The 22,797-nt window shown below is 44.7% G+C and overlaps 1 protein-coding gene across 4 annotated transcripts in view; it reads right to left on the minus strand.

Annotated features, from left to right (window-relative positions):
- The window catches only part of LOC147701719 (uncharacterized), a 190,670-nt gene that overhangs the window by 37,563 nt on the left and 130,310 nt on the right, over positions 1-22,797 (minus strand). For all 4 annotated transcript variants that reach the window (XM_086930350.1, XM_086930351.1, XM_086930352.1 and 1 more), the window contains exon 2: positions 6,159-8,939. In XM_086930350.1, the coding sequence (XP_086786476.1) occupies positions 6,159-8,854 (2,696 nt within the window). In that variant the 5' untranslated portion in view covers positions 8,855-8,939. The remainder of the gene's footprint in view (positions 1-6,158; positions 8,940-22,797) is intronic.

Below are 22,797 nucleotides of genomic sequence, written 5' to 3' on the forward strand. Positions count from 1 at the left end.
ACCCAGGCAGGTGCAGCTCATTAAGAACTTTCTGGAGAGGCAGCCTGAGCTGAGCATTCAGAGTGAGCAGCAGTGGAAGCAGGATCCAGAGCACTGTGAAAGATGGCTAGCAGCAGTGAGAGCCAGAAAGCTGGGCACAAGAGAAAACCTAAATTCAGTACCATGGAGCTGCAAGTGTTGGTGGAGGAGGTGGTGAGGGTACACAGGCAGCTGTTTGGGAGGCTGTCCCTCACTGTACCTGAGAGCACAAAGAGGAGGCTGTGGAGCGAGATTGGGGAGAAAGTTAACTCAGTTGGTGTTACCCCCAGGAGCCTTGATGACCTCAAAAAAAGGTTCTATGATCTCCGCAGCCTAACAAAGCGGAAATTGGCAGTGCTGCAGAGGCAAGCTGGACTGACTGGTGGAGGCAGGAACCCGGCGCCACCCCTCACTGAGCTGGATGAACTAGTGGCGACTACCATCGAGAGGGAGAGTGTGGTTGGAGTGGGAAACCTGGATAGCTCAGCCAGAGCTACAGCTAAAGGTAAGAAGCATGCGCATCATGACACACCCTACCAGACACCTCCCCTTTAGACACAATGCACAGCCAAACCCCAGCCCAGTACTGCTACCAACAGACAAGAGAAAAGCATCATGGTAAATGTAGTCAGCAGAAGTAGGCAAAAATGCCAGTGCAGATGCATAATTAAAAGAACAGTGGAACTGAATCAAAGAAATAGTAATGATATGTGCAATGCTTTAATTGTAGTGACTGTAATACATCAGCACTCAATTCACAAATGCTTCTTTATACCTAGGGGCACCATCAGGCGGAGGAGCAGGAGCAACTGAGGCACCAGCACCAGCAACTTCTTCCAGTGCGGTGGCAGGGCCAAGCACTAGTCAAGCAGCCCTGGAGGAGGAGGAGGAGGAGGAGGAGGATAACACCAGTGCCCAGGGAAATGATGAAGACCTTGGACAATCCTTCACATTCCTACACTCCCCCCGAATATCTGGCACGCCCACATTGCTGTTCTCCCCAGAGAACTCACCAACCCGAGCCACCCTGCACCTGCCACATCTCCTGCCAGGAGTATTGTTGTAGCTCCAGTGAACCCCATCGATGGAGCAGCGGGTGAGGCCCTAGCTACGAACACTGTTACACCTGTGGCACCCCAGCCCACACAGCAGGGCAGCAGCAATCCCCGGAGGCGTACAACATCCAGCACTGCACTTCCAGCACGGGAGGGCAGCGTCTTCCAAGGGCTGGAGGGCAGCATGGTTAAGATACAGCGGATGCAGGCAAAATCCATCTTGGCCTGCCAGCGCCAGCTGCGGCAGCATAACCTGCAAATGGGAGAGAAGGCGCAGGGCTTTAAAACATTTGTGGAAAGCAATAAGGAAATTGCTACAGGTCTTGGCCGTATGACCACAGCCATCACGCAGCTATGCACAAAACTGGACGAGCACGAGCACTCTTGCCGCAGGAATGCCCGCATGCACAATAGGTCCATAAACCGCCTTGCTGCTGCTACCGCACAGCTCTGCCAACGTGGGGCAAATATGGAGGCCAGCCTGACCCAGAACACCGCAGAGGTCACCAGGGGCATGGCCCGCATTACGACCGCCATGGAGGCACTAATAATTTCAAACACTGTGGTCAATCCAGCCCTGGACCTGGGCGAGGCTGGGGACAGCAGCAGCCGCAGCAGCCCGGCCAGCGCAGTGTCGGAGCCGCGCCGGAGCACCAGGCGCTCTGCTGAAGCTGCTGGACATGCAGAAGGGGGAGAGGGCCATCCCAGTGGGGCTGCTAAGCGCAGCAAAAAATAAGCTAGCCAGGGCGGGTGAGGCAACCCGGACTATTGACATTGAACCACATTTTGTTTAAATTTTTTTGTTGCACATCAGTGCAGTAACGGTGTTGCAACATTATTAAAAATTTCTTTTCCTTACAACCATTGACCTGTCTGTGCATCTGTACTCACTCAGAAATAGTTTTCTGTAATCTCCTCACGTCTGTATCTGCCATCACTTGGCGTAGACACCCCAGCAGGTTGTGTTTGTGGCACAGCAACGTCGTCGTCATGGTCCTCGTAGTCTGACAACTCCACCTCAGTGCCCTTCTTCACCGCAAGGTTGTGCAACATAGCACAGACAGCTATGATCTTGCAGCAGGTGATGGGGGTATACTGCCTTGCACCTCCACTCTTGTGCAAGCATCTGAATCTGCTTTTCCAGATGCCAAAGGTCCGTTCAACTACATTCCTGGTGCTTTTGTGGGCCCGGTTATACCTCCTTTGGCTGGGTGTGGAGGGATTGAGGTAGGGGGTGAGTATGAATGAGCGGAGGGCATATTCACTGTCGCCTAGAAGGAAAAGGGGTAACATTACTCACATGCATACATGTATTTCACTTAGCTACTTTGTGTTATGGGGTTCTGACAATGTGTCTCACCTAGGAGGTATCCTTCACCAAATTCGCCAGCCGTCAGCCGTGCATAGATGCCGCTCTGTTGAAAAATGTAGGAGTCGTGGGTACTCCCTGGGAATTTTGCAACCAGGTCTGTGATGGTGCACTTCGCATTGCAGATCACCTGAACATTGATGGTGTGCGTAGACTTCCGATTGCGGTATATGTATTCTGTGTCAGCAGGGGGGCAAATCGGAATGTGCGTGCCATCTATGCAGCCAATGATTTGGGGAAATTGTGCCATCTGGTAAAAGTCAGCTTTTGTTTGTACCAGTTCCGCGTGGGTTGCAGGGAAAGAGATGTATTGGTTCATCCTGTGTATCATGGCGTCAAGGAATTTGTGGAAAAACCTTGACAGGCTGCTCTGGGTCACCCCTCCTACCGCAGCGACTCCACTTTGATAGCTGCCAGACGCAAGCAGGTGTAGGCTGCATAGCACCTGCACGTGCGTTGGGATGGCGTGTGCCCTTGGGGTGGGGTGGTCCAACAGTGGTTTGAGGTCCCTGATGAGCTCCAGAATGGTGTCTGAGTCCAGCCTGTACCTCTGTAGGATCTCTGCCACTGTGAGCATGAACAGGGTGATCCTCTGTCTGTAGACCTGTTCCTCTCTTTGCCATTCCCTCTCTCCTTCCTGCTGTAGCCGTAGCCGCCTTGCAATGACATAAAAAGCAGCCATCCTGCAAGTTGCAATGCATTTTGGGTCTATTTTTATAGGTTGAAGTTGGTTACCACCTGATTGTAATCCATGGTAAATACCGATTTAGAAATACCGATTTTGAGCCAAAATCGGTATTTCTATGCTTCCCTACATATCTCTCTCTGTCCGAATCGGAGATTTGCCGATTCGGTAACTCAACCGAATCAGTAGGTTAGCCGATTCGGCATTTTTCGGAATCACTGTCTCTACCGATTCGATACATGGACCGAATCGTTTTTTTTACCGATTCGGTGTCACTACCGAATCGGTACATCTACCGATTCGGTATTTTTATCGATTCGGTATGTTACCGATTCGTTCACTTTCCGATTCGGGGTATTTCCGAATCGGATTATTTCCGAATCGGTAGCCATACCGAATCGGTATATATACCGATTTGGACGATTTTCCTTGCCCTACATCACGATGGCTGTATACCGATCGGTAACGGCCTACCTACATCGGGCCCTTTGTCACAAGGTGGAATTAAACCTAAGCTGAATTTAGTGGAAGATTTGGAAAAGGCTCCTGCCCCTTGTGACAAGGATCAACCAATATAATTTCTCGGTTTAGCCGAATATTATGCTAAGTTTGTGCATCATTTCTCGGAAAAGGTACATCATTTTGCATGAGTTGATGAAAAAATGGGTGGTGTTTAAGTGGTCTGATGAATGCCAGTTAGCATTCGATGCTATTAGGACAGCAATTGTAAATGCCACTGCCTTGAGACAGTTTGATCCAAATGATAAAACCATAATTGTGTCAGATGCCAGTGGATATGGACTAGGAGCTGCATTGATGCAGGAACGTAAGGGGAAGGAAAGAGTCATAGCCTTTGTGTCACACACCCTTAGAGGTGCAGAAAGAACATATTCCACTGTGGAAAAAGAAGCTTTAGCCTGTTGGTGGGGAGTTAAACATTTTCTGGTTTTTGTGTTGGGCACAAAGATTGAGCTCTGTACGGACCACAGGCGGGTGCAACAAGAGCTACTCCGCGCATAGATAAGTGGTTGTACTGCTTTCAAGAATTTTCTTTCGATTTGAAATGCGTTCCTGGCACCAGGAACGTTAATGCGGATTGCTTATCACGTTTACCTGTTGAGGGAAAAAGTGAAGATTGTGTGGCAACGGAAGACTGCATAGTAGCTAACATAGTGGATGTGTGTGATGCCATTGATGAGAAGGAGTAGAAGAAATTTGTGGAAAAGTTGCCTCAGCAGAGAAGTTGGAGATTTGATGATGATATAGTATGGTACAAGGATGTTTGGGAGGAGTTATCGGTTGTGAATAGGATTATGAGGAGAAGCGATACGTTAGTGGTCCCTGAGTGTTTGAGGAAAAGATTGATGTTATTATTGCATGTAGGGTCCGTTATTCATTATGATTTATACACGTCCAGAAAAACACAGTACATTGCATTCGTAGCAGAATTTACATATTTCAAATAATCGTGAGTAAGTGATGTACATTCTAGGATATAATATAATCCTGTAAAGGGATACATTGTTCTCAACTGAGTTTTTTGTGTTAATCTGTATAGTTCTGTTTTCGGACACACCAACCAAGTCTTAGGGAAGGAAATCGTAACATGCTGACTACCAACTATCCCCACCTCCCTGCCCCCCCCCCCCCGAGTCACACAAAAAAAATCTCCTCTTCGAATCATGTAACACAGGTTATCTTACATGTCTGAACAGACGTTTCTACACTGTTCTTAGACTAGAGTGCTCTGTGTCCGCCTCTCCCATTCTGATCTGTCACTGTCAATGTGTAGTTCCCCTGACATTTGGGAAGTGAGGCCCTCTCCCATGGGGATCTCCATGAGCATAGTATACCAGGCCATCACATCTTCTTCTAGATTTTCCTCTCTATGAACACGCCTCATTTGGATGAGCTCTGCCGCCGCACCATTCTCTGTAAATCCCTGGCCCAATTTACTACTGTGAGGGGCCCCAAACCCACTCAGCTAATTGCAATCCTCCTTTAACGAGCTGGAGCAACCTACGTGTAAGCTTTTTCCCTTTGGTCCTATGGAGAAGACCCAACAACACCTACTTAATGGAGGGGTAGCGCCCACCCCACCACTCGTAAATGCTCCAATATCAGTCCCAAAAAGTGACTTAACTGTGGACAATCCCATATCATGTGCAAGAACTGGGCTTCGATATATCCACATTTGGGACAATTAGCTGGGCCGTCAGGGATATATTTTGTAGAGTACATTTGGAGTCAAATAAATTTGATGGACACTATTGAATTGGGTTAGTTTAAGTCTGGTATTAAAACTCATTTTCTTAACCCCTTCATGCACCATTCATGCACCATTCCGATTCCATTAGAGGTTCTTCCAACACCGCATGCCACTTAATTTGAATTGGGAGCGGGGGTGCGGCAAGGATCTGTAAAATAAGCCTTCAGAGAGAATAAAAAGGGTTCTGTTCTCTTCGAGTCCAGGTACCCAGGCTGGAGAAATTATAGACTCAAAGCCTCAGGGTTCCACTATTTCAGGAAAGGCATCAAAACCTGATGGTGCCTACTAAATCCCACATCTCTAAGGACTGGGACCCTCTATTCACTGTTCTCACTTGTTCTGCCCGAGTCTCTATTTCATGTAGTGCCCTGGAGTAACTGAAAAAACAGACAAGTAAAGATCGATAAAAAATCTTTATAATGTTGTAGGTTTTTTTCCCCAAAAGCCAGTGTTTTCATGATTTTTATTACTTAACTATTTGTTTTTGAAAGGTGATGCTTTAATATGACAAGTACCTTTGGATCTTAAATAAATGTAGACTATGTTTACAATAAGTTAAGATTGTTTTACAGATACTCGTTTGTTTACAGTGTATTTCATTTGCTGGAAACAAACATGGGTATTCATTGCTGGATGGTGACTTTTGCGCCAAATTGAGATCGAATAAAAAAGCATTTTTAGAGTCTGCAATTTCAAAAACTTTGGAGTGCAAAACCACATGCAATTCTGCCTACTAATTAAGATGCACATTTCTGCTCTTACCTGTAGTTGGGAATGTCTTCTAAAAACACTACGATGAGAACATCTTCATGCTGGTAGAACATCCTGGAGCACGCCATCTCAATCTCCAGCCTGCACCAGTCACTGTTGAGATACTCACTGCTGACTACACAGAGGGTCTTCCTGCTGTTGTTAATGGCATTCTGGAGACTGTCAATGTAGAATTCCCCAGGCAGAAAATCCCTGGGCTTGAAGCAGAGGCGGTAGTTCCGTGGGCCTAGTGTCTCAAGGTTGAGCAGAAGGTTCTCCATCACCCAGGGCTCGTCTTCCGAACAACATGATACAAAGGCGTCAAACTGATGAGCCCGGACTTCCTTATGGAATTTCTTCTCACACCAAGCTCTAAGCATGCAGTAGAAATAAATTAAAACCCATCTCAACTTTACCGTTAGAATTGAGGCAATCATGGTCAACAGAGTGAATGTAAAAGTACAAAGGAATAAGATCCTTGGAATGTCATTGTTGCAGAAGGACAGATCCTGTTCTGTGAAGCTAATGGTGTCCTCAAATTTTCCAAAGCAACTAAAAGATTGAATTAAAGGCACTTGCACACGGGGGTTACTGTTTGACCAATTCTGGAACCAAACATTCTCACAAGAGCACAAGAGTGGGTTCATGTAAACATCCAGGTATGTGAGTGCAGCCAGATTTCCCACCAACTTCTTACTGATATTTGTCAAAGTATTGTCTCTCAGAGACAGGATCTCCAAAGAATCCAAATTGGCAAAAGCGTCCTCGGGGAGGTCGTTAAAAGAGTTGCTATCCAGCTTAAGATACTTGAGTTTCCTGGTGCTCCGAAGTAGATCTGAGCTAAACTTGAATAGGCCACTTGGGTACATGTCAGACAGATCCAGTTCAGTGAGGTTATCAAGAGGGAGCAGTGAAAGGTTTTGGAAAAATATGCTTGGGTTACCACGGAGGTTTAGATTTTCAAGACTCTGCAGCCCTTTAAACGGCTGGTTTGGAAAACTAAACTGGTCAGTTTTTTCCTGAAAACTTAGATCTAGTACTTTGAGAGACTGAAGTTCCTGAAAAGGACTGGGGTTCGGATACTTGTTCCATGAGATTAGTTTGTTCATACTAAGGTCTAAAGCAGAAAGGCCCCTAAGAAATTGGAACCGGTCAGAGTCTAGCTTATAAATGTGGTTCCTCGATAGGGAGAGGTAGCGGAGAGAATGAAGGCCTCTGAAGCCTAAGGTTTGTATTGCTGAGATCCTATTTCCTGTCAGTAGTAATATTTCAAGTTTATTTAGTTTCTCAAAAGTTCTGTGCTTAATCAGAGTCAGGCTATTGCTGCTAAGATCTAAGAAAACAAGTTTCCTCACATACGTAAAGGTGTCCCGAGTTACAATCACTATTTTACAGTTCCGCAGGCTCAGATTCTTGAGTCCTGATAAGCCAAGGAATCCCTTTGGGTTGATAAGGGTTAAAAAGTTTTTTGAGAGGTCCAGATTTTGGAGCTTCTTTAGTGGTCTGAACACCAACTTTTCAAGTTCTTTAAGCCGATTACGTTCCACAACAAGAGTGTGCAGGTATTTCAGATTATTAAATGCTCCAGGGTCTATCTGAGTCAATTTGCACTTATTTAGGTAAAGGGTCTCAAGGGATCTAAAGGACTGGAAAGCATTCTTTTCTAACTTTCCAAGTGAGCTAGTGGACAAATTGATAGTGGTGAGTTTAGTACAGTTGCCAATGAAGTTAAGATCACGAGATCTAATTTTGGAGTGTTGAATATCCAAGAGTTTCAGGTTAGGCAAAGTCTGGAGCAGTTGACAAGCAGCACTTATGTCTTCTCCGAAAGCAGGTCGCATGCTCGACCAGTGTAGGGCAGTGAGGTTGGTTAGGGGGAATCCATAGATCTGCGATATGTTAAGTGGGTTCTGATCAAAGACCACCTCTACCAGATTGGGTACATTATGGAATGAACTAACGTTCACTGCAGTCATGTTGTTCCGTGTTACATCTAGATATTGTAGGCTGGGCAACACATAACTTGTGAAGTCCAGAATGGTAATGTTGTTTTTATCCAAGGACAGGTGCTGGATATTTGGCAAAAGAGTGAGGTTCTGGCCAGCTTTTAAGTCAAAAATGCCAATACATGTCAGATGCAGTGTGGATAATTTGGTCAAGCCTTGGATAGCTTCTGCCACAAGCCAAAAATTAGAGATGGGGTTAAAAGACAGATCAAGCTCTTGTAAAGTAACAAATGGCTTTAGGGAATTTGTATGTAAACTGTAAATATTGTTGTAACTTATTTGTAAAACCTGGAGACTTTGAAGTCCTGCAAAGTACAAGGGATCCAGTGAGCGAATACGATTGTTGCTCAGATCAAGGAAATTGAGTCCTTCAAGATGTTGAAATGCTCCTTCCTGAATTTCACCAATTCGGTTACTGGCCAGTGATAATCTCTGGAGACTGCTTAAGTGGGAAAATGTTTCTACTTCCAACATTCTAATCGAATTATGGGAAGCATCCAACCATCTGGTCCTGTTTGGGAGCTGATCTATAGCAGCTGTTAAGTTAACAATGCCATATCCGGTGCAGTTAGCACCTGTTGCGTCCGTGTTGTTGAATATACACTTGGAGTACCCATATGCTTCAAGCAGCAGAGCCTGAACAGCGACCGACAGAGCCCAAGAAAGCAGGAGAGTGGTTTTTGGATGAGGCGTCTGCATCATAAATATTGGTTTATCTTCATGTGTTTTGTTCAATGGGTCGAAGTTCTTGAAGATTCATTGCATGTTAGGTTCTGCAACTGGAACCCTGTGAAATAAATCAGAGTTAAAACTTTTAGATTTTTTTTTAGATAGATATGCATTTGAAAAGAAACCAGCAGTGCAGCTCTTCCTGGAAACTACAAAGGTGAATATTAACTAAAAAAGCTAAAGATTAAAGGGATATTATAGTTAGGTGAAAATGTCAGTTAAAACATTCCATTTCAAATTAACAAAACCACTCAAATACACTATAGTTATCTCAAGTAATTATCGCTTGTGGCCTAATGTAGTTATACTTTAGGCCCCACGAGAACATTGTCATTGATGATGTCATTGCAGATGTTGTAGTGATGTTATCAATGATGTCATAGAACATGATATGAGTGATGTAATATGGGAGATATATAGCAGTGCACGCCGAGGACACATGTTATATTTACTTGAGATAATCATAACTGGTGAATTTCAGTGGTTTTGTTAGTTTAAAACGGTATGTCTTAGTTGACATGTTCATCCAACTATAGTTTGCCTGTGATGTTTGATCTTTTCAGTGAATTTCTACGTTTTTTACTGTAAAGTAAAATAACATTACAATCCCTAACTGTAACGTCACTAACTTTTTTCAATTAATTTCTATAGTTAAAAAAAATGTAAAGTAAGATGTCCATCCCCAGGTACCTCGTGGGGCACCCAATCCCCGCCCACCGCACAAGACCTTTGGCCCAACCACCCCACCCAACACCTCTCCCCAACCCTCCACGGGCACTCAACCCCCCACTGCACACAGCCTTAGGCCGTGCACAGCGTGGGTTTTCCTTGCACCCAACCTCCCACAGATGTCCAACCCTGTTTTGAGCATCCTTTTGCCATGAGCGCCATGTGGTTGAGCGCGCACAGCTGACTAAATGATGTAAACATATAATGGATGTTATTCTAAGTATTGGTCAGAGCACTAAAAATATAAAATATAAAAATGGGCCTATTGGCTTTATCAAGAAGTAAGACATCAATCTATTTAAAGCAGACCTTTTGTTTGTCAAATAGTCACCAATAACAATAATCAAATGCATAGTTTATAAATTACACATAGCAATGTTTAATACAAGTGATTATCATAAAATATTTTCAATAAAGTTGTTGAAAAACATTAACATGAATCTTTTTTAAACATTTTTCAGGCCATAAAATGCAGCATTGGAACCAACCAGAGGAGGTCCCAACACTTTAACTGAAGAGCATACAGCTCCAGCTCAGAGTGCTTTTAAAAACGATGGTAAGCTCTCCTGGGGTCATGGATTCAATTACGCAGGAGACTTACAGTGGTTTTTCCTTTTAATATTGCTGGGGGTCTGCTGCACTGCCTGCAGCTCTCCACAGCATTAACAAAAGTGCTTGGTGGTGCCCCTACGCTTTCTAGGGAAACCACTAGGATCCCAATTTTTTTTTAAAGCCCTTGCAGGGCAATATGAGACATTCCTTGCAGGTGCAGTGGATGTGAAATGAGCAGCTTCTCCACTCATTTCACATTTATTTATTTTTGATTTGGGGAGGGGAGCGTGCGGCCCCCTCTTCGAACCATTTCATGGCCAATGGGACTCCATCCCTGGGGCAGATCCTTTTATAATTAAATGGGGATGTTGCGTGCGACCAACCCCCTTCCAAAGCCACTTAAGAAATCGGGGGACCTCTACCCCCTGGGCAGATGTTTTGGTGAGGGGAGGTGTAGCCCCCCTCCCCGAGTCACTTAAGGGCCGGGGATCTCATCTCCTGGAGCGGATTTGTGTTTTTGTGGAGAGGGGGCATGGGTTATCCCTACCTGAGCATTGACGGAATGTTACATTTTAACTGACATTTTCACCTAAGTATAATATTGCATTATCCTTCGTTTTTATTAGATTCTATTACCGTACTCAAGTATGCCAACCCCACACCACACATGGCCTACGGCAGCCCTGCACCCACTCCCAAGCATAGGCAGACAACACTTGTGCTCACCCACCGAGCGGGGGGCCAATGCCCCCAGCATGACCAGACAATGAGAGAACTCATCACAATATAAATGGGTGTCAATTTAAATAATGCTTGTCTATTGGGTTTCTCAAAGGGTCACCACACCAGTACATTAAATGGTGGTCCTATTGGATTTGTCTAGAGATGACTACATCAATATACATGTCAAGTCTATTAGCTTTGACATGGGAGCATATATATTGCAAATCCATAGGCTTTGCCAAGGGGTCATCACATCAATATCCATGGCAAACCTAATAGCTTTGTTAAGGGGTAACGAGATCATTATATGAAGACAAGACCATTAGCTTTGTAAAGGGGTCATCACATCATTATACAAAACAAGCCTATTGGCTTTGTTAAAGGGTCACTACATAAATATACAGGGCAAGCCAACTGATATTGTCAATGGATAATCACAACACTGTATGAAGACAAGACTACTCGCTTGTTCAACAACAATAAACAGCATCAAAGTCTTTCTTTTATACTCCTCAGGTCACAGAATGCATGCGTAAACAACCTCAAAGGGTCTCTGTAATTTTCATCAGAAGAACAAAGCTCGAGAAAAGCTTAAAAAGATGATTAACCTTTCCTGGGGTCAAATTCTAAAAACCCCAGAAAACATACAGTTAATTTTTAATCAATGTTTTCTGGTGGCTAAACTTTTCTAGCATGTTGGTGGTGCCCCATGCCAGATTGGGGCAATACAAAGCAGAAAAAAGTAAGTTAACCCATGAAGGGCATTCTGGGGTGCTCTTTCCCGGGACACCCACTATCTCTAATAAATGTTGGGTACTGCAGGAGAGCAACAAGGTCCCCGCAGCCCCACCAGCTCCCCGCATAAAGCTTCTATGTTATGGAGCCGTGCTGGAGCTGGGCCCGTTCTCTGTGAGCCCCTGCCGGGTAGGAGAACCTTTTTATGTACCTCTTGCTGGCAGCAGCACGCCCCTGCTTCCAAGTTAAAACAGACTATGTCCTGTGAAGTGGGGTCCTCAAAACAGCGATGCTTCGGATCCCAAGCCTCGAAGTCAGCTAAGGGAGGGGAGCTCCATGCATACACCCCTCCCTATCATTTAAAAAAAATAAAGTAATTCACCGACCCTGTGGGGTTCTTAAAATCAAAAGGAGACTTCTTGCATACTTTACAAAATTGTGCCAGATGGTCATGTGGATCTCCTACTGGTCTAGGTACCAACCCCCCAGAAGGCGGGGTCAGGGTATCCCTACCCTGACCATTTATCTCCTTTTTGAAAAACCAAGTGCCCGAGTCTTGTAATGTCCACAACAACTTTTCTTTCCATGTTGCAACCAGTCAATCAAAGGGCTAGCTGTGAAAAATCTCACAACCAATCAGAAGATTTGATTTTTTGAATTTCAGGTTCAGATATCTACATATTAAACCCTTAATTTTTCAAAAATTACCAAACGGAATTTTAGTAAATCACAAAAATCATGTTTTCTGGGTAATCTTGTGTCTTTCGGTTTAGCCCTTTTGGATTTTGCGGAAAGAGCTGCAGGGCATGAACTATTTTACTGGAACGTTTCATGAAGTTGCAGCATATGGCGCCAAAGTTATTAGCACATTACAAAATATATTTCTGATGGTAACTCGGTTGCCACTGTATTAGGCGGCCACTGTGTGTGTGTGTATATCTATCTATATATATCTATATCTATATCTATATCTATCTATATATATATATATATATATATATATATATATATATATATATATATATCAATACCAATTGCCCTGAAGCATTTGAGAGCGCACTCGACACCGCTCTGACCATCCGGCCTTCGTTAGCAACCTGCCATCCCGCTTCACTTTGTTTCATGTGCCGACGCGTTTCGAGGTCTCCACCTCCTCCTCGGGGCTGTAAAGAAGTCATGGCTGCAGTTTGTTGGAAATGCTCGTTTTATTTCACGTTCCTCCCATGGGCGTGTCTTGGTTACACAGTTCTAATGCCTCCTGGGAGATGAGGTCCATTGTTGCAACCATCACTCGTTTTTCATATATTATTTACAACATTATTACCTTGAGTAGGTTATGGAACGTTCAGACAGGCTATTTTGCATGAAGAGCGCTGTGCTTGTTACCTTGGAAAAGTTCCGATTACAGCCTCAATTAACTGGCGAGAACACTTGCTGTCCAGTTACTGATGGTGCAGCTCCCCACGACCAGGCTGCCGTGTGTGAAATAACAATACCAATTGCCCTGAAGCATTTGAGAGCGCACTCGACACCGCTCTGACCATCCGGCCTTCGTTAGCAACCTGCCATCCCGCTTCACTTTGTTTCATGTGCCGACGCGTTTCGAGGTCTCCACCTCCTCCTCGGGGCTGTAAAGAAGTCATGGCTGCAGTTTGTTGGAAATGCTCGTTTTATTTCACGTTCCTCCCATGGGCGTGTCTTGGTTACACAGTTCTAATGCCTCCTGGGAGATGAGGTCCATTGTTGCAACCATCACTCGTTTTTCATATATTATTTACAACATTATTACCTTGAGTAGGTTATGGAACGTTCAGACAGGCTATTTTGCATGAAGAGCGCTGTGCTTGTTACCTTGGAAAAGTTCCGATTACAGCCTCAATTAACTGGCGAGAACACTTGCTGTCCAGTTACTGATGGTGCAGCTCCCCACGACCAGGCTGCCGTGTGTGAAATAACAATACCAATTGCCCTGAAGCATTTGAGAGCGCACTCAACACCGCTCTGACCATCCGGCCTTCGTTAGCAACCTGCCATCCCGCTTCACTTTGTTTCATGTGCCGACGCGTTTCGAGGTCTCCACCTCCTCCTCGGGCTGTAAAGAAGTCATGGCTGCAGTTTGTTGGAAATGCTCGTTTTATTTCACGTTCCTCCCATGGGCGTGTCTTGGTTACACAGTTCTAATGCCTCCTGGGAGATGAGGTCCATTGTTGCAACCATCACTCGTTTTTCATATATTATTTACAACATTATTACCTTGAGTAGGTTATGGAACGTTCAGACAGGCTATTTTGCATGAAGAGCGCTGTGCTTGTTACCTTGGAAAAGTTCCGATTACAGCCTCAATTAACTGGCGAGAACACTTGCTGTCCAGTTACTGATGGTGCAGCTCCCCACGACCAGGCTGCCGTGTGTGAAATAACAATACCAATTGCCCTGAAGCATTTGAGAGCGCACTCGACACCGCTCTGACCATCCGGCCTTCGTTAGCAACCTGCCATCCCGCTTCACTTTGTTTCATGTGCCGACGCGTTTCGAGGTCTCCACCTCCTCCTCGGGGCTGTAAAGAAGTCATGGCTGCAGTTTGTTGGAAATGCTCGTTTTATTTCACGTTCCTCCCATGGGCGTGTCTTGGTTACACAGTTCTAATGCCTCCTGGGAGATGAGGTCCATTGTTGCAACCATCACTCGTTTTTCATATATTATTTACAACATTATTACCTTGAGTAGGTTATGGAACGTTCAGACAGGCTATTTTGCATGAAGAGCGCTGTGCTTGTTACCTTGGAAAAGTTCCGATTACAGCCTCAATTAACTGGCGAGAACACTTGCTGTCCAGTTACTGATGGTGCAGCTCCCCACGACCAGGCTGCCGTGTGTGAAATAACAATACCAATTGCCCTGAAGCATTTGAGAGCGCACTCGACACCGCTCTGACCATCCGGCCTTCGTTAGCAACCTGCCATCCCGCTTCACTTTGTTTCATGTGCCGACGCGTTTCGAGGTCTCCACCTCCTCCTCGGGGCTGTAAAGAAGTCATGGCTGCAGTTTGTTGGAAATGCTCGTTTTATTTCACGTTCCTCCCATGGGCGTGTCTTGGTTACACAGTTCTAATGCCTCCTGGGAGATGAGGTCCATTGTTGCAACCATCACTCGTTTTTCATATATTATTTACAACATTATTACCTTGAGTAGGTTATGGAACGTTCAGACAGGCTATTTTGCATGAAGAGCGCTGTGCTTGTTACCTTGGAAAAGTTCCGATTACAGCCTCAATTAACTGGCGAGAACACTTGCTGTCCAGTTACTGATGGTGCAGCTCCCCAAGACCAGGCTGCCGTGTGTGAAATAACAATACCAATTGCCCTGAAGCATTTGAGAGCGCACTCAACACCGCTCTGACCATCCGGCCTTCGTTAGCAACCTGCCATCCTGCTTCACTTTGTTTCATGTGCCAACGCGTTTCGAGGTCTCCACCTCCTCCTCGGGGCTGTAAAGAAGTCATGGCTGCAGTTTGTTGGAAATGCTCGTTTTATTTCACGTTCCTCCCATGGGCGTGTCTTGGTTACACAGTTCTAATGCCTCCTGGGAGATGAGGTCCATTGTTGCAACCATCACTCGTTTTTCATATATTATTTACAACATTATTACCTTGAGTAGGTTATGGAACGTTCAGACAGGCTATTTTGCATGAAGAGCGCTGTGCTTGTTACCTTGGAAAAGTTCCGATTACAGCCTCAATTAACTGGCGAGAACACTTGCTGTCCAGTTACTGATGGTGCAGCTCCCCACGACCAGGCTGCCGTGTGTGAAATAACAATACCAATTGCCCTGAAGCATTTGAGAGCGCACTCGACACCGCTCTGACCATCCGGCCTTCGTTAGCAACCTGCCATCCCGCTACACTTTGTTTCATGTGCCGACGCGTTTCGAGGTCTCCACCTCCTCCTCGGGGCTGTAAAGAAGTCATGGCTGCAGTTTGTTGGAAATGCTCGTTTTATTTCACGTTCCTCCCATGGGCGTGTCTTGGTTACACAGTTCTAATGCCTCCTGGGAGATGAGGTCCATTGTTGCAACCATCACTCGTTTTTCATATATTATTTACAACATTATTACCATGAGTAGGTTATGGAACGTTCAGACAGGCTATTTTGCATGAAGAGCGCTGTGCTTGTTACCTTGGAAAAGTTCCGATTACAGCATCAATTAACTGGCGAGAACACTTGCTGTCCAGTTACTGATGGTGCAGCTCCCCACGACCAGGCTGCTGTGTGTGAAATAACAATACCAATTGCCCTGAAGCATTTGAGAGCGCACTCGACACCGCTCTGACCATCCGGCCTTCGTTAGCAACCTGCCATCCCGCTTCACTTTGTTTCATGTGCCGACGCGTTTCGAGGTCTCCACCTCCTCCTCGGGGCTGTAAAGAAGTCATGGCTGCAGTTTGTTGGAAATGCTCGCTTTATTTCACGTTCCTCCCATGGGCGTGTCTTGGTTACACAGTTCTAATGCCTCCTGGGAGATGAGGTCCATTGTTGCAACCATCACTCGTTTTTCATATATTATTTACAACATTATTACCTTGAGTAGCTTATGGAACGTTCAGACAGGCTATTTTGCATGAAGAGCGCTGTGCTTGTTACCTTGGAAAAGTTCCGATTACAGCCTCAATTAACTGGCGAGAACACTTGCTGTCCAGTTACTGATGGTGCAGCTCCCCACGACCAGGCTGCCGTGTGTGAAATAACAATACCAATTGCCCTGAAGCATTTGAGAGCGCACTCGACACCGCTCTGACCATCCGGCCTTCGTTAGCAACCTGCCATCCCGCTTCACTTTGTTTCATGTGCCGACGCGTTTCGAGGTCTCCACCTCCTCCTCGGGGCTGTAAAGAAGTCATGGCTGCAGTTTGTTGGAAATGCTCGTTTAATTTCACGTTCCTCCCATGGGCGTGTCTTGGTTACACAGTTCGCTCTTCATGCAAAATAGCCTGTCTGAACGTTCCATAACCTACTCAAGGTAATAATGTTGTAAATAATATATGAAAAACGAGTGATGGTTGCAACAATGGACCTCATCTCCCAGGAGGCATTAGAACTGTGTAACCAAGACACGCCCATGGGAGGAACGTGAAATAAAACGAGCATTTCCAACAAACTGCAGCCATGACTTCTTTACAGCCCCGAGGAGGAGGTGGAGACCTCGAAACGCGTCGGCACATGAAACAAAGTGAAGCGGGATGGCAGGTTGCTAACGAAGGCCGGATGGTCAGAGCGGTGTCGAGTGCGCTCTCAAATGCTTCAGGGCAATTGTATTGTTATTTCACACACGGAAGCCTGGTCGTGGGGAGCTGCACCATCAGTAACTGGACAGCAAGTGTTCTCGCCAGTTAATTGAGGCTGTAATCGGAACTTTTCCAAGGTAACAAGCACAGCGCTCTTCATGCAAAATAGCCTGTCTGAACGTTCCATAACCTACTCAAGGTAATAATGTTGTAAATAATATATGAAAAACGAGTGATGGTTGCAACAATGGACCTCATCTCCCAGGAGGCATTAGAACTGTGTAACCAAGACACGCCCATGGGAGGAACGTGAAATAAAACGAGCATTTCCAACAAACTGCAGCCATGACTTCTTTACAGCCCCGAGGAGGAGGTGGAGACCTCGAAACGCGTCGGCACATGAAACAAAGTGAAGCGGGATGGCAGGTTGCTAACGAAGGCCGGATGGTCAGAGCGGTGTCGAGTGCGCTCTCAAATGCTTCAGGGCAATTGGTATTGTTATTTCACACACGGCAGCCTGGTCGTGGGGAGCTGCACCATCAGTAACTGGACAGCAAGTGTTCTCGCCAGTTAATTGAGGCTGTAATCGGAACTTTTCCAAGGTAACAAGCACAGCGCTCTTCATGCAAAATAGCCTGTCTGAACGTTCCATAACCTACTCAAGGTAATAATGTTGTAAATAATATATGAAAAACGAGTGATGGTTGCAACAATGGACCTCATCTCCCAGGAGGCATTAGAACTGTGTAACCAAGACACGCCCATGGGAGGAACGTGAAATAAAACGAGCATTTCCAACAAACTGCAGCCATGACTTCTTTACAGCCCCGAGGAGGAGGTGGAGACCTCGAAACGCGTCGGCACATGAAACAAAGTGAAGCGGGATGGCAGGTTGCTAACGAAGGACGGATGGTCAGAGCGGTGTCGAGTGCGCTCTCAAATGCTTCAGGGCAATTGGTATTGATATATATATATATATATATATATATGAGATTGTCTGAGTAGGTCTGCGAGTGAGTGTACAAGTGTGTGAGTGGGCCTGGTCTGTGAATGGGTATAAGTGTCCCAGTGTATCTGTTAGTGAGTGCGAGAGGGTCTAAGGGAGTCTACCAGTGGGTGTGTAAGTGTCAGAGTGGATCTGTGAGTGGGTGTGACAGTGTCTGAGTGGGTGCACGAGTGTTTGAGTGGGTCGGTGAGTGGATGTATGTGTGTCTGACTGGGTATGCAAGTGGATGCTTGAGTGTCCAAGTGGATGTATGACTGGGTGTATAAGTGTATGGGTGTAAGACAGTCTGAGTGAATCTAACAGTGGGCTTGACAGTGTCTGAGTGGCTCAGTGAGTGGGTGTGACAGTGTCTGAGTTAGTCTGCAACTGTGTGTGACATTGTCTGAGTGGGGCTGTGAGTGCGTGTAAGAGAGTTTAAGTGGGTCTATGAGTGGATGTGCGTGTCTGAGTGAGTGGGTCTCTGGGTGGGTGTGTTAATGTCCGAGTGGGTCGGTAAGTGGGTGTCAGAATTTCTGAGTGGATCTGTGAGAAGGTGTATAAGTATGTGAGTGGGTCTGTGAGTGAATAAAAGTGTCCCAGTGGGTCTGTGAGTGGGTGTGAAAGTGTCTAAGTGAGTCTACCAGAGGGTGTGTGTGTGTCTGAGTGGGTGAATGAGTGTCTGAGTGGGTTGTTAATGGGTGTTTGAGGGCTGTGGGAGTATGTAAGTGGGTGCAACAGTGTTTTAGTGGCTCTGTGAGTAGGGGTGTGAGTGTCTGAGCATATCGGTGAGTGGGTATAAGAGTATCTCAGCAGGTCTGTGAGGGCTGTATGACAGTGTATGAGAGCTTTTTTTTCCAAGGCAGGTTTTGTGAATCATCCATGAGTTTATACCGGGAGCCACGCTGAGGGTCAGGGTGGAATTGAGAATACTTGGGCGTGGTAAAAAACACATTTTGGGGTGTTTTCTAATCCATCAGGGAGTCCCTCACAAACCCCTATATTGCTTCCATGGGATCAGGGAACCTCTAACCTGACCCCTTATACTTCATTACATGTGAATTTTTCCAACCAGGGACTGTTCTCCGATATCTAAAATGGGGGCTGCAACTTTCTGCTCAGGTTGTGATAAGCCAATAACGGCTTTGCTGGTGGCGCATGGCTTCCAGATCCCCCGTGAGGAAACCGCGAAGGGTCCGCGTCCCTAGATATCTATATTTCTTTTTTCTTTAATATCTCAAAAACTAAGGAACAGATTTACACCAAATCACAAAAAGCACACTCTCTTGACCAAGGTCTAGCTTTCTGCCAAATTTGAAGTAATTCCATTCAGCGGTTCGGGAGGTAGTCATGTCTAAAATCTCAATAGGAATTAACATGGGAAACACTTTTTTTGTACTCCCCTGTCTCTCGGCCCCCACTTGATGGATCACCCCGATACTTCCCATGCACAGCTAGGGAAAATGGGGCATTTTGTTTTGAAAATTTTTGAAGATCGTCAAACAGCGCCAAAGTTATTAGCAAGTCGAAAAACTCTTCCTAAGGAAACAAGCGTTTGACTTCCTAATAGTCAAGTCAAAATCACTTTATTCGATTAATTAAAATCATAAAAGTACACAATAAAAACATGATGATAAAAACAGTAAAAATACTAAAAAATTAGCCCAGCAATTGTGCATATAAAAAAATTATTTACAGAATTCAAATCTTTTAGATTTACTTTACAGAAGGGGAGAAAATTCATAAACCATTTATATTGTACTCTCTAAGTTTCTTGGATCTTACAGCTGCGACAAGATAACTTGCGATGTTAAATATAGTCCACGTATTATTCAACAGTTGAAGATACATTAGAGCTGGTTTAACCTGGTGGAACCCCAACCCTCTTAAGAGTGGGATGATGAATTTTTTCCTCAATGTTGAGTAATGCTTACAAAAGAACATAAAATGGGTGGTGTTTTGCATTGAACAGTTATCGCAGTCACAAAAGGGAGCCTTGTCTGGGGTGCACCATGTCTGATAGTTTCCTAATAAAAGATATACCTGGCTCTGTGTGACGGATCTTATGTATATGTATATATATATATATATATATATATATATATATATATATATATATATATATATATATATATATATATATATATACATATATGCAGACCATGCTCCCTTCAGGTAAGAGCAGAGTGCGACACAGCAGCTCCGGGATAAACTGGAAATGGCTTGAATGAAATTAAAACGCTCAAAGTGCAAAGTCCAGAGAAACGCTCGGCAGACACGTTTCTGCTTTCTATTTAGCTTCATCAGTGCCTGTTTCTGTGGAATTTCATTTTCTTGGGGCGTCAGTTGATTTATAGATGTTTGCTTATGACCGCTTCCCATCAGGTGATTTCTTGCCCCTCCTCAATCTTTAGGGACTACTAGGCACTTTGCGCTCCTCCCTCCAAGCTGCTGCATTGTGGGTGTTGGAGTCCTCTTTGAGAGCCCATTCAGTGACGGGGGCCTCTCAGCACACCAAGTGATGTCCCAAACCAAGCTGGCAGCTTCCCCCAAACCCAGCCATTGCTTGGGGGGGGTTCTAAGCCACTTCCAGTCTCCCTTCTCAGGCAATTCGATATTGCCTCCTCTTTCCCCATGTGCCAGTTGCCTCCATGTGGAAATCAGTAGCACCGGGCGGGGGGGGGGGGGGGTGACACCTTTGCAGACAGTGCTCCGACCAAACGATGCAGGTATCCCGCGTAGCTCCAAACCGAGAGGGCGTGTCGCTTAGCCAGCACCTGCAGGCTGGCAAAACATGCAGACCAGGCTCCCTTCAGATAAGAACAAAGTGCGACACAGCTCCGGGATAAACTAGAAATGGCTTTAATGAAATTAAAATGCTCTAAGTGCAAAGTCCAAAGAAACGCTATATATATATATATTCACTGAAACAACCATAGGTTTCAGGGACGTTATAGTTAGAAAATAGAATTTAAAAAATCCTTTGAAATTCACTGAAAAAAACTATAGGTTTAGGGACATTATATTTAGTTGGACATTTCACTCGTACAAAACCAGAGAAATTTGGCCGTTATAGTTAGCTGACCTAACTATAACTCGCGCCCCCGCAATCCACTGCTGATGATTTCACATATTACATCATTCATGACATGGTCAGTGACATCACTGATGATATCACTAATGACATCTCAAATGACATCACTGATGACATCATCTACGTGATTACTGATGCACCTCCTCAAACCCTAATATAACCTCTAATACACCCACTCTAAAATACAGATTACCATTTTTGAAACCATAGACACACCAATGCTAGTTATTACATACCCACTCACTGATTCCTAGGTCTACACACACATCCACTCATTCACCCATACAGTCAATCATACATGCAGTCATTATCAATACAGCACTATCATTTGCACTCAAACACCTATACAGACACTCACACATCGCCACTCATCCATAGAGTTACTCACACACCGTGTCAATCATGCAAAGAATCATTCACACTCCCATTTACACACCTATAGTTATACACACACCACCTCATTTATTCATACAGATGCTAACTTATACTTACTCGTTTACAATCACTGATACAAGCACACACTCATCCATAAATCCACTCTCACAATCACACACTCTCACATAAAGTGATTTATATACTCCAACACTCACATATACTGCCTTTCACATATGTAGTTACTCCCACATGTACCAATGACTCATCCAGTCACTCACCAACACACCCATACACACACTCACCCACCCATACAGCCCTTCACAGATGAACTCTTGAACCCATACACCCAGTGAATTACCTGCTCACACATTTATGCACAGAGTCACATACCCCCCACCTACCCATACAGACACTCAGGCACCTATACAAAGATGTATGTTGATACAACGAGGGCCATTTCAATGCGGTCTGTTAGATTGCAGTTTTCACAATGCAAGGAGGGACGCTGGACTTAGGAATAGTGTGAATAACTATTCCAACTCCAGTCTACATACCGTAGGGAAGGTGTTGGAAACAGTAATTTACACTATTCCTTAGTCAACAGCGCCCTCCAGTGCAAGTCAGTGTAACGACTTGTGTAGTGAAAACCACGATGTAATAGTACCACTTTGAAATGGAAACAATGTCTCCCCCATACGGTACTCAGACAACCAATGCAGCCACTTACACACCAACTGACAGACTGATACAATTATTTGCAGTTTACTCACTAACCCATGCATTCAGTAAAACACGTTTAATCACTTACTTATACAGTCAGTCACGCACCTATTAAATCATCCATTCAGACACTCATACACCCACTCATATTTCAAGAAACCTTGTCATATATATATATGTGGCTGAATTTGCACTAATAAACCTTTAGAACTTATTTGGTCTGTGTCCGTGCAATCCCTTCCTGTGCGAGAGTTCAGCTCGCTGGGTGGAGACGCGGTATACTGGAAATATGTATATATATATATATATATATATATATATATATATATATATATTATAAAACACATTTAAGCTTCACAGAAACACACAGTCACTGGAAGATAACATCAGTGATGTCATCAGTGACATCACTGACCATGTCGTGAATGATGTAGTATGTGACGTAATCAGCAGTGCATTGCGGGGGCGCGAGTTATAGTTAGCTCAACTAACTATAATGGCTGAATTTCTCTGGTTTTGTATGAGTGAAATGTCCAACTAAATATAATGTCTCTGAAACCTATGGTTTTTCAGTGAATTTCAAAGGTTTTATATATGCTAATTTCTAACTATGTAACCCAAAGGAGTTAGGTCCGTATTTGGACGTAGAATAGGCTGGACCTTTTATAAATACAAGAATAGACAATTTGCCTAGACCACTCGTTTTTAAACACAAACACAATTAC

This window comes from Lissotriton vulgaris, chromosome 7 (genome assembly GCF_964263255.1).
Source record: "Lissotriton vulgaris chromosome 7, aLisVul1.2, whole genome shotgun sequence".
Lineage (NCBI taxonomy): Eukaryota > Metazoa > Chordata > Amphibia > Caudata > Salamandridae > Lissotriton > Lissotriton vulgaris.